We start from the raw sequence: 14,618 nt of genomic DNA on the forward strand, positions 1-14,618 counted from the left end.
AGCCCATCACCGAGACCGCAGCTCCCGTGTCCAGTTTAAGCGATTTTCATTTCATTCATTTCATTCATGTTCTATGTTCTACGTTCTAGATCTGTTCCCCAGCAGCTTCGGTACAGAATGAGGGCTGCTGGGACGGCACCTGTTCTTATACCCCGCCTGTCAGGGCGGAGCCACATACCAAACAGCCAATGGTAAGCTGCTAGGCTTACCCAAAGGTCTACAGCCTCTCGGGTACTGCAATACCTGATACTACCACATTCACCCCCTGTTACCCCAGTGGTTACAATTGCATTGAACATGGTATGATCAGATATGGAGGTACCGTGAGTATTTACAAGTGTGGAAGATATATGCAGTCAGTGTTCATGTACAGTTACAGTTACAGTGTAGCAATCAGTCGGTCGGGTGGCCTGGTCATCCTCCTGGATCGTCTGAGCCTCCGTGGTGGATCTGGTGGGGGTTCGGGCGTCTGCGGATCCGGGAGCGTGGCTTCGTCGTCCATGGCAGCTTTGTCACCCCTAGACGGCGCTGGTGGGGCAAACGGTTGACATGAGAGGGGGCGCCTGTAGGGGGCGTTGGTGGGTGGGATGGCCTAGGTAGGAGCGGCGGGGGGACCGACCTCCCAGTGAGGTGCTGTGGGGGGGGAGGGGGTGGGGGTAATGGTTCGGGTGCGCGTGGGGTTCCGGCAGGCGCCAGGTCCCGGAGGGAGACTGTATCTTGCTGGCCGTCAGGGAACGCCATGTAGGCATACTGGGGGTTAGCGTGCAGCAGGTGGCCCCTCTCGACCAACGGGTCCGACTTGTGCTCCCGCACGTGCTTCCGAAGCAGGACGGGTCCGGGTGTCGCTAGCCAGGTTGGGAGCGAGGTCCAGGAGGAGGACTTCCTGGGGAAGACAAGGAGACGTTCATGAGGTGTCTGATTGGTAGTTGTACAGAGCAGCGACCGAATGGCGTGGAGGACCTCCGGGAGGACTTCCTGCCAGCGGGAGATGGGGAGAGCCCTGGACCGTAGGGCCAGTAAGACGGTCTTCCAGACCGTTCCGTTCTCCCTCTATACCTGCCCGTTTCTCCGGGGGATGTAACTGGTTGTCCTGCTTGAGGCGATGCCCTTGCTGAGCAGGAATTGACGCAGTTCGTCGCTCATAAAGGAGGACCCCCTATCACGATGTATGGACGCGGGAAACCCGAACAGTGAAAAGAGATCCTGGAGGGCCTTGATGACGGTGGTTGTGGTCATGTCTGGGCAGGGGATGGCGAATGGGAACCGGTAGTACTCGTCAATCACGTTCAGGAAATACGCGTTGCGGTCGGTGGAGGGGAGGGGGCCTTTGAAATCCATACCGAGGCGCTCAAAGGGACGGGAAGCCTTCATCAGGTGCGCCCTGATGGCCGGTAGAAGTGCGATTTGCACTCCGCGCAGATTTGGCAGTCCCTGGTGACTGTCCTGACCTCCTCGATGGAGTAGGGCAGGTTGCGGGCCTGAATGAAGTGGAAAAGCGAGTGACCCCCGGGTGGCGGAGGTCCTCGTGGAGGGCTCGGAGACGGTCCACTTGTCGCGGGACAGGGCATCGTAAGGCTTGTTTAGCTTCCCAGATCGGTACAAGATCCCGTAGTTGTAGGTGGAGAGTTCTATCCTCCACCGCAAGATCTTGTCGTTCTTTATCTTGCCCCGCTGTGCATTATCAAATATGAACGCCACCGACCGTTGGTCAGTGAGGTGAGTGAATCTCCTGCCGGCCAGGTAATGCCTCCAATGTCGCACAGCTTCTACTATGGCTTGTGCCTCCTTTTCGACCGAGGAGTGGCGAATTTCTGAAGCATGGAGGGTACGGGAGAAGAAGGCCACGGGTCTGCATGCTTGGTTGAGGGTGGCGGCCAGAGCTATGTCAAACGCATCGCTCTCGACCTGGAAGGGGAGGAACTCGTCGATGGCGCGCATCGTGGCCTTTGCAATGTCTGCTTTGATGCGGCAGAAGGCCTGGCGGGCCTCCGTCGACAGGGGGAAGGTTGTGGACTGGATTAGGGGTCGGGCTTTGGCTGTGTAGTTGGGGACCCATTGTGCGTAATAGCTGAAGAACCCGAGGCAGCGCTTCAGGGCCTTGGGGCAGTGAGGGAGGGGGAACTCCATGAGGGGGCACATGCATTCAGGGTCGGGGCCTATAACTCCATTTTGCACTACGTAGCCGAGAATGGCTAGGCGGTCGGTGCTAAAGACGCATTTATCCTTATTGTACGTTAAGTTAAGGATTTTCGCGGTCTGGAGAAATTTTCGGAGGTTGGTGTCGTGGTCCTGCTGGTCATGGCCGCAGATGGTGACGTTATCAAGATACGGGAACGTTGCATGTAAGCCGTACAGGTCAACCATTCGGTCCATCTCGCGTTGGAAGACCGAGACTCCATTAGTGACACCAAAGGGAACCCTTAGAAATTGGTAGAGCCGCCCCATCTGCTTCGAAGGCAGTGTACTTGCGGTCACTAGTGCGGAGGGGTAGCTGATGGTAGGCGGACTTGAGATCCACTGTGGAGAAGACCTTGTATTGCACGATCCTGTTCACCAGGTCGGATATGCGGGGGAGAGGGTACGCATCCAGCTGCGTAAACCTGTTGATGGTCTGACTGTAGTCAATGACCATCCTATGTTTCTCCCCGGTCTTTACCGCCACTACTTGAGCTCTCCAGGGACTGTTGCTAGCTTCAATGACCCCTTCCCTCAGTAGCCTTTGGACCTCTGACCCGATGAAGGTCCGGACCTGGGCACTGTATTGTCTGCTCCTGGTGGCGACGGGTTTGCAATCCGGGGTGAGGTTCGCAATCAGGGAAGGCGGGTCGACCTTAAGGGTCACGAGGCTGCAGACAGTAAGGGGGGCTATAGGGCCGCCAAATTTAAAACTGAGGCTTTGCAAGTTACATTGGAAGTCCAACCACAGGAGTGTAGCCGCGCAGAGGTGCGGCAGGACATAAAGGCGGAAATTGTTGAATTTCCTGCCTTGGACAGTGAGGTTTGCTAGGCAGAATCCTTTTATCTCCACTGATTGTGACCCGGAGGCCAGGGAGATTCTTTGGTTTACAGGGTGGGTAACATGTGAACAGCGCATTACCGTGTCGGGGTGTATAAAGCTCTCCGTGCCCACAGAGTCGATCAGGCAAGACGTCTCGTGGCCGTCGTTGCTGTTGCGAGTGTCCGAGGTCGATTTTGGTCCAGCGTCACCGAGGCCAGATGGAGCAGTTGTGGGTTGTGATCGGGCAGCATGTAGTCGGCTGTGCTGGGGGCCTGGGGCCCCATCCAAGATGGCGTCTCCCATGGATCGCACATGGTTGTCGGGGATGTACAAGGTGGTGGCGGGGATGGACAAAATGGCGGTGCCCATCCGTCCAGCGTGGCGTCCGAGGGGCAAGATGGCCGCGGCCGTGGGTCGGGCCTAGCCCTCGGACAGGGGGGTGGAGGTGAGTGCTGGCCGCCTGGGGCCCGAAGGGAAGGTTGCCGCGGCGGTCCGGAGTCGTTGGAGACCGCGGCCACAGCTCGTGCTTGGCAGACCTCCACAAAATGGCCCTTCTTGCCGCACCCTTTGCAGGTGGAGGTGCGGGCTGGGCAGCGCTGGCGGGGGTGCTTCGCCTGCCCACAGAAGAAGCAACGGGGCCCAACGGAGCGAGCGGGCTGTCTTACAGCGCAGGCCTGCGGGGACACGGGGAAGGTCAGTGGGGCTGCCGCTGCGGGATGCCACGCAGTCCAGGGGGCCGCTGCGCGGTCGGGCGCATAGGACTGCGCGTTTCTGGAGGCAACACCCATTGACCCTGCCAGGGCCCGTGCTTCTCTCAGTCCCAGGGTGTCCTTTTCTAAAAGTCTTTGGCGGATCTCTGAAGAGCTCATACCTGCTACGAAGGCATCTCGGATTAGAAGTTCCATGTGCTCGCTGCCCGAAACTTGCGGGCAGCCACAGTTTCTGCCCAGCACCAGGAGCGCACGGTAGAAGTCCTCCAGCGATTCCCCGGGGCTTTGCCGTCTAGTTGCAAGCAGGTGACATGCGTAGACCTGGTTTACAGGGCGTATATAACGTCCCTTCAACAGTTCGATCGCATCATCATAGTCCACCACTTCCTCGATGAGGGAGAAGATTCCAGGGCTTACTCTCGAGTGCAGGAGATGCAGTTTCTGCTCCCCTGAGGGTGTGCCTCCGGCCGTCTCGAGGTAGCCTTTGAAACACGCCAGCCAGTGCTTAAAAATCGTAGCCGAGTTCTCCGCGTGGGGGCTGAGTTGTAGACACTCCGGCTTGATTCGGAGATCCATTCTTTCAGCTCAAGACTAGTCTATTAAATTGATGCATGATCAATTAAACTCGAAGACGAGGTTGTATCATAACTGAAGGCTTTATTAGACTAGATCTGTTCCCCAGCAGCTTCGGTACAGAATGAGGGCTGCTGGGACGGCACCTGTTCTTATACCCCGCCTGTCAGGGCAGAGCTACATACCAAACAGCCAATGGTAAGCTGCTAGGCTTACCCAATGGTCTACAGCCTCTCGGGTACTGCAATACCTGATGCTACCACACCTTGATAGCAGTATGGGGGCCCGACCCTATTCTGCTGGGCTGTGATTGGCTGCAGAGGCTCCATTTGGACTGACAGATTTTCAGGGTGGGCTTTGGGGGATTATATGAGGTTTTAGGGAAGTACCTGGAAAATGGAGGACCTCGACACAAAGCTGGCTGGAGGGTACTTTTTTTCTGAATTCAACATGAGTCACGCATACATCCAATTGGAGCATGAAACGGCGTTCAGAAGGTTCATGGCCATTAATACCCAGAGGGACTTCTCCGAATACGCAAGATTGCTATTCAGGGTGTCATTGGCTTGTGCTACTTTTCAGAGAGTGATAGAGAACATCCTCCATGGGCTTCCGTGGGTTACTGTTTACTTGGATGATGTCCTGATCACTGGAGCCATCGAAAAGGAGCAGCTGAACTCCTCAGAGGAAGTCTTCCACTGGTTTTCTGAGGCAGGCATCTGCCTTAAGAGGAGAAAATGTTTTTTTCACGCCAAAGAGGTTACGTACTTGGGGAACCCTGTCGACCGAGACGGCCTGCGCCCGATGGAGGAGATGTGGACAATCAAACAATCCCCCACACCAGAGAATGCGACTGAACTGTGGCTGTTCTTAGAACTCGTGAATTCCCTAACTTGGCAACTATCCTCGCACCGTTGCATGCGCTATTTAAAAAGCAACAGGATTGAGCGTGGAGAGCGCCCCAAGAAGAAGTGTTCGCCAACGTAAAGCCGTGACTGTCATAATTGGCTTGTTGACCCACTACGACCCCTCAAGGCTTCTTTTGGTCACTTGTGATGCCCCCCCCACCCAAAATCACAGTGGTATTATCCCACTGTATGGCCGACGGAACAGAGAGACCGATAACCTACACATCGTGGACTTTGTTCGATGCGGAGCACAATTACACTCAGATTGAGAAAGAAGAGCAGGCTGCCGTTCTCACCCTGAGGAAATTCCACCAATATGTTTATAGATGTGGTTTCATGATCCCAATAGACCATAAGCTCAGGTTGTTTCAAGAGGACAAGGCAATTTCGCAGATAGCACCTGCCCAGATACAGCGTTGGGCCCTCCAGTACGTGTTCAGCATCACCCGGGCACGCAGATTGTAAATGCATGATGCTTTGAGACGATTTTTGTTGCCAATACACCCCTTCCATCTCCGCCAGTGACTGATGAAGTCATATCAGTCTTAAATTTTATGGATACCTTGCCGGTCACCGTGGCACAAGTTGGCGGCTGGATGCAGAAGGACCCGGTCTTGGCGGAATAATGCCATGCTGTTTTGCATGGGAGTCGGCAAGGGAAACTGCCTATGGAACTGGGGTTTTTGAGGCCAATCAGCAGGAGGTCAGCGTGGAGGACAGCATCCACATGTCGGGAGCTCACATTCTGATTCCAAGTCAGGGCAGACAAGCTATACTTCAAGACCTACACAATGGACACCTGGGGGTGTTGAAGATGAAAATGCTCGCCTGGAGCCACGTGTGGTGGCCAGGCTTGGATGGCGACATCGAGCGATTGGCCCAGCATTGCACCATGTGCCAGTAACATTAAAAGCTCCCACTAGCCCCGCCCATCCACCCGTGGGAATGGCCGATACACCTTGCATGCGCCTGCATTCGGACTTCGCCGGACGCTTTTAGGGCTCGATGTTTCTGACGGTAGAGGTCCATTCCAAATAGTTAGACATTCATCGAGTGCCGTCCACCACTTCAAAGGCTACCATTGGGAAGTTACATCTCCCATTAAGTACCTACGGCATGCCGGAGGTATTGATCATGGACAATGGTACACTGTTAGGAGCGAGGAGTTTTCATAGATTATCATAGAATTTACAGTGCATAAGGAGGCCATTCGACCCATCGAGTCTGCACCGGCTCTTGGAAAGAGCACCGTACCCAACGTAAACACCTCCACCCTATCCCCATAACCCACTAACCCCACCCAACACTAAGGGCAATTTTGGACACTAAGGGCAATTTATCATGGCCAATCCACCTAACCTGCACAACTTTGGACTGTGGGAGGAAACCGGAGCACCCGGAGGAAACCCACGCACACACGGGGAGGATGTGCAGACTCCGCACAGACAGTGACCCAAGCTGGTATCGAACCTGGGACCCTGGAGCTGTGAAGCAATTGTGCTATCCACAATGCTACCGTGCTGCCCTGTTCATACACTTCACAAAGTCAAATGAGTAGGATTCTTCATGTTGCTTTTCTAGAATTTTTGGGCGTCATCAGAAATATGCATTTGTCATTCTTAGCTGGGTGAATATGCAGTAGCTCACATGGTGACTGCCAAAGTCACTCATTTCATTGATAGTATTCACAGTGAATTGCACATTCTCCCCGTGTCTGCATGGGTCTCACCCCTACAACCCAAAGATGTGCAGGGGAGGTGGATTGGCCACGCTAAATTGCCACTTAATTGGAAAAAAAATGATTGGGTACTCTAAATTAATTTTTAAAAATGTATTCACAGTGAAGATGGGTGACTTAATATTTCTGCACTTATGGCCAATGCACATTGGAATTTCACAGGCTGTGCAGTCGGTTTCATTTTCTTCTCTACTAAGTTTTGGTTTTCTCATTACTGAAATGTATGAAGTTCAGAGAGGGGTTAACAGGGTAAATGTTGCAATACTGTTTCCTTCTCACTGGAGAGTCCAGAACTAGGGGTCACAGTTTCGGCATAAGGTGTTAGTCATTTAAAACTAGATGGGAAAAGGTTCCTTTGAACAAAAGGTTGTGAATCTTCGGAATTCTTTGTCTCCAAGAATTGTGGATGCTCTGTCGTGGCGTATATTCAAGACTGCAATTGACAGATCCTTGGGGATGTCGACTTGAAGTAAGTCAGCCATGATCTCATTGAATTGCGGAGCAGGCTCAAGAGGCCATATGGCCCAGTCATGCTCCTATTCATGTTTTTCATAGAATCCCTACAGCGCAGGAGGAAGCCATTCAGCCTATCGGGTCTGCACTGGCTCTCCCATCCTCCCCATGTTCACTCCTCTGTCCACCCCACCCTATCCCGCACAGGGGCAGCACGGTAGCACATTGGTTGGCACTGTTGCTTCATAGCGGCAGAGACATGGGTTTTATTCCCAGCTTGGTTCACTGTCTGTGTGGAGTCCGCACGTTCTCCCTGTGTCTGCGTTGGTTTCCTCGGGTGCTCCGGTTTCCTCCCACAAGTCCCGAAAGACGTGCTGTTAGGTGAATTGAATATTCTGAATTCTCCCTCAGTGACCTGAACAGCTGCCGGAATGTGGCAACAAGGAGATTTTCACAGTAACTTCATTGCAGTGTTAATGTAAGCCTACTTGTGACAATAAAGATTATTATTATTTTAGTAGCAGTGTTAATATACTTGTGACAATAAAAAAGATTATTATTATGAGGTAAAGCACATCCGGACTTCCCCATAATACCGTTCCTCAAACAGTCTGGCTGAACAAGCAGTGCAGATGTTCAAGAAGGGCATGAGGAAACAGGTCACAGGATCCGTGGAGACGAGTTTGGCGCATCTTTTGTTCAGTCACTGTACCACACGTTACAACCGGAGTGACACCAGCGAACTGCTGATGGGCCAAAGGCTGCGAACCCGCCTTAGTCTAACGTTCCCTAATATTAGCAGGAAAGTGGAACGGAGACATGGGGCGTCATTTTCCGACCCCCCGTCGGGTCGGAGAATGGCCGTAGGCCGCCGTGAATCCCGCCCCCGCCCCCGCTGAAGTCTCCGGTACCGGAGATTGGGCAGGGGCGGGAATCGGGCCGCGCCGGTTGGCGGGACCCCCCGCTGGATTCTCCGGCCCGGAAGGGCCGAAGTCCCGCCCAGAAATTGTATGCCCCGCCGGCGTAAATCAAACCTGGTATTTACCGACGGGACCAGGCGGCGTGGGCGGGCTCCGGGGTCCTGGGAGGGGGGCGCGGGGCGATCTGACCCCGGGGGGTGCCCCCACGGTGGCCTGGCCTGCGATCGGGGCCCACCGATCCGCGGGCGGGCCTGTGCCGTGGGGGCACTCTTCCCCTTCCGCCTCCGCTACGGCCTCCACCATGGCAGAGGCGGAAGAGACTCTCCCCACTGCGCATGCGCGGGAAACTGACAGCGGCCGCTGACGCTCCCGCGCATGCGCCGGGAAACTGTCAGCGGCCGCTGACGCTCCTGCACATGCGTCGCATTTCCGCGCCAGCTGGCGGGGCAACAAACGCCATTTCCACCAGCTGGCGGGGCGGAAATCCCTCCGGCGTCGGTCTAGCCCCTCAATGTTGGGGCTAGGCCGCCAAAGATGCGGAGCATTCCGCACCTTTGGGCCGGCGCGATGCCCGTCTGATTGGCGCCATGTTTGACGCCAGTCGGCGGACATCGCGCCGTTGGGGGAGAATTTCGCCCAGGATCTCCAGAGGCAAAACCGAAGCAGAAGGACCCAGGGCACATGCTTTTGACACAATATATGTCTAAAAGTTCAGACACCAGGTAGAATGGACTGGACCAGCATCTTACAGGGCAAAAACAGGGGAGCAGATGGTGTGGGCCACCTCCAGACCAGGGTGCCACCATCAGAACTAACAGTAGCACAGTGGTTAGCACTGTTGCTTCACAGCGCCAGGGTCCCAGGTTCGATTCCCGGCTTGGGTCACTGTCAGTGCGGAGTCTGCACGTTCTCCCCGTGTCTGCGTGGGTTTCCTCCGGGTGCTCCGGTTTCCTCCCATAAGTCCCGAAAGACGTGCTGTTAGGTGAATTGGACATTCTGAATTCTCCCTCTGTGACCTGAACAGGCGGCGGAATGTGGCGACTAGGGGCTTTTCACAGTAACTTCATTGCAGTGTTAATGTAAGCCTACTTGTGACAATAAAGCTTATTTATTGATGAGCCGTCTTTTAGTCCCGCCTGCCCTGTACAACGGGTTTTGTGGCTATCGCCCCCTAGGGGCCCTGACACTGAAATGCGAAAGGTGGAGTATTCGGAGTCCGACATGGTGACTCAGAAATCCGCAATTTTGGATGACGGCCTTGCCAGGGAATGGTTGCCGATGGCGCCGCCCAGACAATTGGCTCGATAATGATGATTCCCAGCACGCTACACCCCCCGGACCCAGCCCTGCAATGGCTGGAGGATCAACTGTGGGCAAAGTGGAAAAAGCAGCCCCTTCCACCTTCTATGACAAGGGATTAGCAGACTTTAGGGGGGTATAGGATGTTAAAGCCCCCACAGGGCCCACCGGGACGACCTCCCCGTGGGTGGAATACGAACTCCACCGTTGAAGGGCAGAGGACTAACAGCAGGGCTCGTTAATATCCCGAGTTAAAAGCCGGCCCAGAAGGGAGCCAGCATCTTTGGATGGTACCAGCTGGGATGAGGGAGGCTATCTACTGCTGTACTTTCTCACTGTGAGTAGGAAATAAACTACTAGAATTTACCTTTTCATAACAGTAATAATCTTCATTAGTGTCACAATTTCAGGACTCATCATTGATTAACATAGTGTTCAACCCTGCTTTTGGACTACATCAAAGGCAGTTAAGTGATTTCTGCAGAGAAAAAGAGAGCACTTAACTGGCTTTGATGTGGCCAAGGTAAAGACACTGATCTCTTTACCTTGCAAATGAATAATGTTTGTGCTGTAATTTGTTGCCTGTACCTGTTACTGAGTAGAGAGCTCAGGATCATTAAACTATCTTCCATCATCATTATAATTTCTGCTGTTTCGAGTCCTTTTAGCAATAGTTCACCACGACTCTTAAATGAAGAGAAACCCAGCGTCTGACTAGTCCAGGTTTGCATCACTTGATTTAATTTTGCTTCAATGTCCTTCTCTTTCACAGAGGATATGCAGATATCCTAAAAAAAAGATAAACGTTACCATCAGTCATAATCTTTTACAGTAATAGAAACATAGAAACGAGGAGCAGGAGTAGGCCATTTGGCCCTTCGAGTCTGCACCGCCATTCATTCTGATCATGGCTGATTCTTGATCTTAATACTATATTCATGCTTCTCCTGCCTCACCACTTTCATTATCCAGTGTACAAGGACACCCAGATCCCTTTGTACACCGACACTTCCCAATATATCACGATTTAAATAATACTCTTCCTTTCTGCTTTTCACACCAAAGTGTACAACCTTTCATTTAGCCACGTTGCACAGCATCTGCCATGTGTTTACCCACCCACTCAACTTTTCTAAATCACCTTGAAGCCTCCTTGCATCCTCCTCACAATTCTGCACAATTTTCTGTCATCAGCAAACTTGGAAATGTTACATCTAGTTCCCTCATCCAGGTCATTTTTATATATCTGTTGAGGTCCAAGCATTGAACCCTCCGGAAACCTCGCAAAAAAGGCCCCATTTATTCTCTATCTGTTTCCTGTCTGTCAACCAATTATCGATCCATTTTCCACCCATAGAAATGATACAGTGCAGAAGGAGGCCATTCGGTACATTGATTCTGTACCGACACTCTGAAAGAGCACTCTACCGAGCCTACTCCTCCACCCTATTCCCATAACCCCACCTAATTTGCACATCTTTGGACACTAAGGAACAATTTAGAATGGCCAATCCACCGAACGACACTGTTTATAAACATCTAGTTATGATTGACAGCTTTTGGACTACATCAAAGGCAGTTAAGTGATTTCTGCAGAGAAAAAGAGAGCACTTAACTGGCTTTGATGTGGCCCAAGAACTGTCAACCATAGCTAGATGTTTGCAAACATTGTGGTTAGTTTCGCAACAGGCTACTAGAAATCCACTCAGGCAAGAGAAAACAATCCAGACAGCTGGCTGTGTGTGCAAGCTTTCAATCACAGCCTAGTAAAATCAATTCCACACATTGATAATACTGAAAGCATTACAGATCAAAGGTCTGAGGGGTTTAATCCAGCTGATGTTGCTTTCCATTTCTAAGGTTACAGGTGTTATTTTCTCTGCGTGCGCCAGCAGGTGAATGCACAGGTGAGTTTTAAAGCAGTGATTTTATTTTACTCTCTATACCTGGACTCTTTCTAGTTCTCAGGCAGGGGTCGCCCTTACGGGGCACTTCAGGGCAGTGGTCTCTGTAATGGAGGGATGTCTACGCAGTGTTCTCTGTAATGGAGGGGCTACCAGGCAGGGGTCTCTGTAAAGGGAAGGATCTCAGGTAGGGGTCGCTGTAATAGGGGCTTCCAGGCAGGGATCTCTCGAATGGGGGGCTTCCAGGCAGGAATCTATGTAATGGAGGGGTTCCAGCCGGAGTCTCTGTAGAGGGGCCTGTAGTGGGGGGCTTCCAGCCAGGAGCCTCTGTAGTGGGGCCTGTAGGGAGGAGGGCTTCCAGGCAGTAGTCTCTGTAGTGGGGGCCCGTAATGGGGGCTTCAAAGCAGGGGTCTCTCTGATGGGGGGCTCCAGGCATGGGTCCTGTAATTGGAGGGCTTCCAGGCAGGGGTCTCTGTGGTAGGGGATTTCCAGGCAGGGGTCTCCATAATGGGGAGGCTTCCAAGAAGGGGCCTATCTCATGGGGGGATCTCTGGTGGGATCTCTCTTATGGGAGGTATCTGGTGGAGGTCTCTCTTATGGAGGTCTCGGGTAAGGGTCTCTCTTATGGGGGTCGCTGGTGGGGGTCTCTCTTATGGGAGGTCACCCGTGAGGCTCTCTGTAATGGGGGTCTCTGGTGGGGGATTCAGTGGTGAGGTCGGAGCAGGCTCGATGGGCTGAACGGCCTAATTCTGCTCCTGTATCTTATGGTGTAGTGGTCAGGTCGCCCTCGTACTGTGGGGTGGGGGGTGGGGGGGGTGGCGTGACCCAGAAAATGCCATGGTGGGGGGGGCCCATATTGCATTGCGGGAGCCCAGCCGTGGGATCTCGCTATCAGGCCATCCGCTCGATATGCCGGCCCGATATCAGGATTTGTGACGGAATTTTTTGCAATTCCCGCCATGCATAAATTTGAATGGCAAAGAGTAATGAATCACATCTGATTTGCCCTCCCAACGTGAGTGCAAATGAGAGGCGATTCATCTCCAATGGGAGAACACAGGGCAAAGTTCTCCGTTTGGGAGGCTAAGTGTTGACGCTGGGACTGAATTACGTGCGATTTCCTGTTCCCATCGGGGCACTATTTTGTGGAGCAATTCAGAATATGCTAATGAATCAGCAGTCGTCCACGTGAATCTGGAGCAATTCTCATTCCCGCGTCAAATTCGCTGGGGCCTGACGTGGTGCTGGAGAGCTTGTTACGCTGGAGCTGCTTATGAGCACTCCATTCCCCACACACTCTCATTCCAGCCAAGACGATGATTCAGAGGAGAGCGGTCCCAAGGTTCACTAAAACTGAACTTGATCGAATGTTGAATGTGGTGGGGCAGAGAGGCAGGACACCGTCTGCGTCAGGGTGGGCAGGAGACTCCGGCCTGCAATCGTAAACCGGGCCTGGGTGGAGGTGGCCGAGGCGGTCAGTGCTGTCAACCACGGGAACGCAGTGTCGGAAGGTGAATAAACTCCTTCGGGCAGCTCGGGTGATATCTTTAATCCTCTGGTATCATTCCTCTCCCTCACTCCTCACATCACATCCCCACTCCCATAGAGGCCAATCAAAACCCACCAACCTGCCTTCATCTCCCTCACATCCCACCCTGCACAAAACCCCAACACCTGTACTGTCCTCTTTGGCCAGGTGCCTTGCTCACACATGCCACCAGCTAAAGACCCTCCCGTGTAACCCGCCTACATGCGTCTCACCATGTCCTGTATGCATCCCCTAGGTAAGGCAGCCCAGAACAGAAGAGAGCTGGAGAAGACAGAAGGAGGCGTCCCGGACCTCGGTGCTGTCAACTCTGCCAAGCAGAGAACGATGGTGTTAGCTGGGGAGGTGCAGGAGAGGGTTATCTCTGAGGCGGAGGTTGGCATGCGACAACCAAGTGAGCCTCCAATGTAGAGTAATATCCCAATATCCCTGGGTCAGTCATGAAGGGACATGATCAAGGATCCCCAAACAGGCGCCGGAATGTGGTGACTAGGGGCTTTTCACAGTAACATCATTTGAAGCCTACTTGTGACAATAAGCGATTTTCATTTTTCATTTCATTTCATTACTCATTTGTCAATGTACTCGATTATTCTTTTATCTACTATGTAGGCACTATGTACGTTCCCTTGGCCTCAGAAACATGCTTTTCACTGTACTTCGGTACATGTGACAATAAATATCAATCAATTAATCAATCAAAGTGGCACAGTCTCAGTGCTCCATGGCTGAGAGCATCAAGTCCCTGGTTCAGACGAGGCTGAACCTCCAGGACTGGTAGTGTTGGTGACGGTGGAGCCTCCGGAGCTCACTCTGGTCTGACCTTCATCCCATGGAGTAGCCCAGGGCCCATGGAGCACCCGAGGGAGGAGGAAGTGAAGGGGCCCATGCCAGTGCTTCCTGCAGGGGAGGCTCTGAAACAGCTCAATGCTTCTGCATCCCCCCCACGTGACACTGGCGCATCTGATGGGCAGCGGGCAGAACCGGGTGGCATCTTGTCCCTGTGACATGTGAAAGTCAGCCATGCCCATCCAGATCCAGGACTTCCAGAGGATGGCCGCCAAAGGCATCTCAGGTCAGAGGGTGAGCTATGCAATAGGCCGCCTCCACATCTGATGTGCTGTCTGGGGTCACACCTAGAAGGGGCGGTAGGCCACGTCAGATGAGAGAGTTAGACATCAGTTAAATTGACACATGGTGACTGTGCTGTTTAGCACAGGGCTAAATCGCTGGCTTTGAAAGCAGACCAACGCAGGCCAGCAGCACGGTTCAATTCCTGTAACAGCCTCCCCGAACAGGTGCCGGAATGTGGCGACTAGGGGCTTTTCACAGTAACTTCATTTGAAGCCTACTTGTGACAATAAGCGATTTTCATTTCAAGATGGGGCCGGAGCATGGCGACTCTCTACGAGCTCTCCCCCACAGATCCTCTTCCTACATCTCTTATAAACGTACGAACCTTTTCGAACTTAATTCTAAAACTAATATTACATTGTGTATTTATTGCTTGTCCTATGTTTTTCATGTATGGAACGATCTGTCTGGCCTGTACACAGAACAATACATTTC

At 52.8% G+C, this 14,618-nt stretch overlaps 1 protein-coding gene across 1 annotated transcript in view; it reads right to left on the reverse strand.

Moving 5' to 3' along the window:
- The window catches only part of LOC140411508 (dynein axonemal heavy chain 8-like), a 2,059,122-nt gene that overhangs the window by 1,073,040 nt on the left and 971,464 nt on the right, over positions 1-14,618 (reverse strand). Inside the window, exon 35 of the mRNA XM_072500594.1 lies at positions 10,188-10,387. Within this exon, the coding sequence (XP_072356695.1) occupies positions 10,188-10,387 (200 nt within the window). The remainder of the gene's footprint in view (positions 1-10,187; positions 10,388-14,618) is intronic.

The sequence above is a fragment of the Scyliorhinus torazame genome, chromosome 4 (genome assembly GCF_047496885.1).
Source record: "Scyliorhinus torazame isolate Kashiwa2021f chromosome 4, sScyTor2.1, whole genome shotgun sequence".
Classification (NCBI taxonomy): domain Eukaryota; kingdom Metazoa; phylum Chordata; class Chondrichthyes; order Carcharhiniformes; family Scyliorhinidae; genus Scyliorhinus; species Scyliorhinus torazame.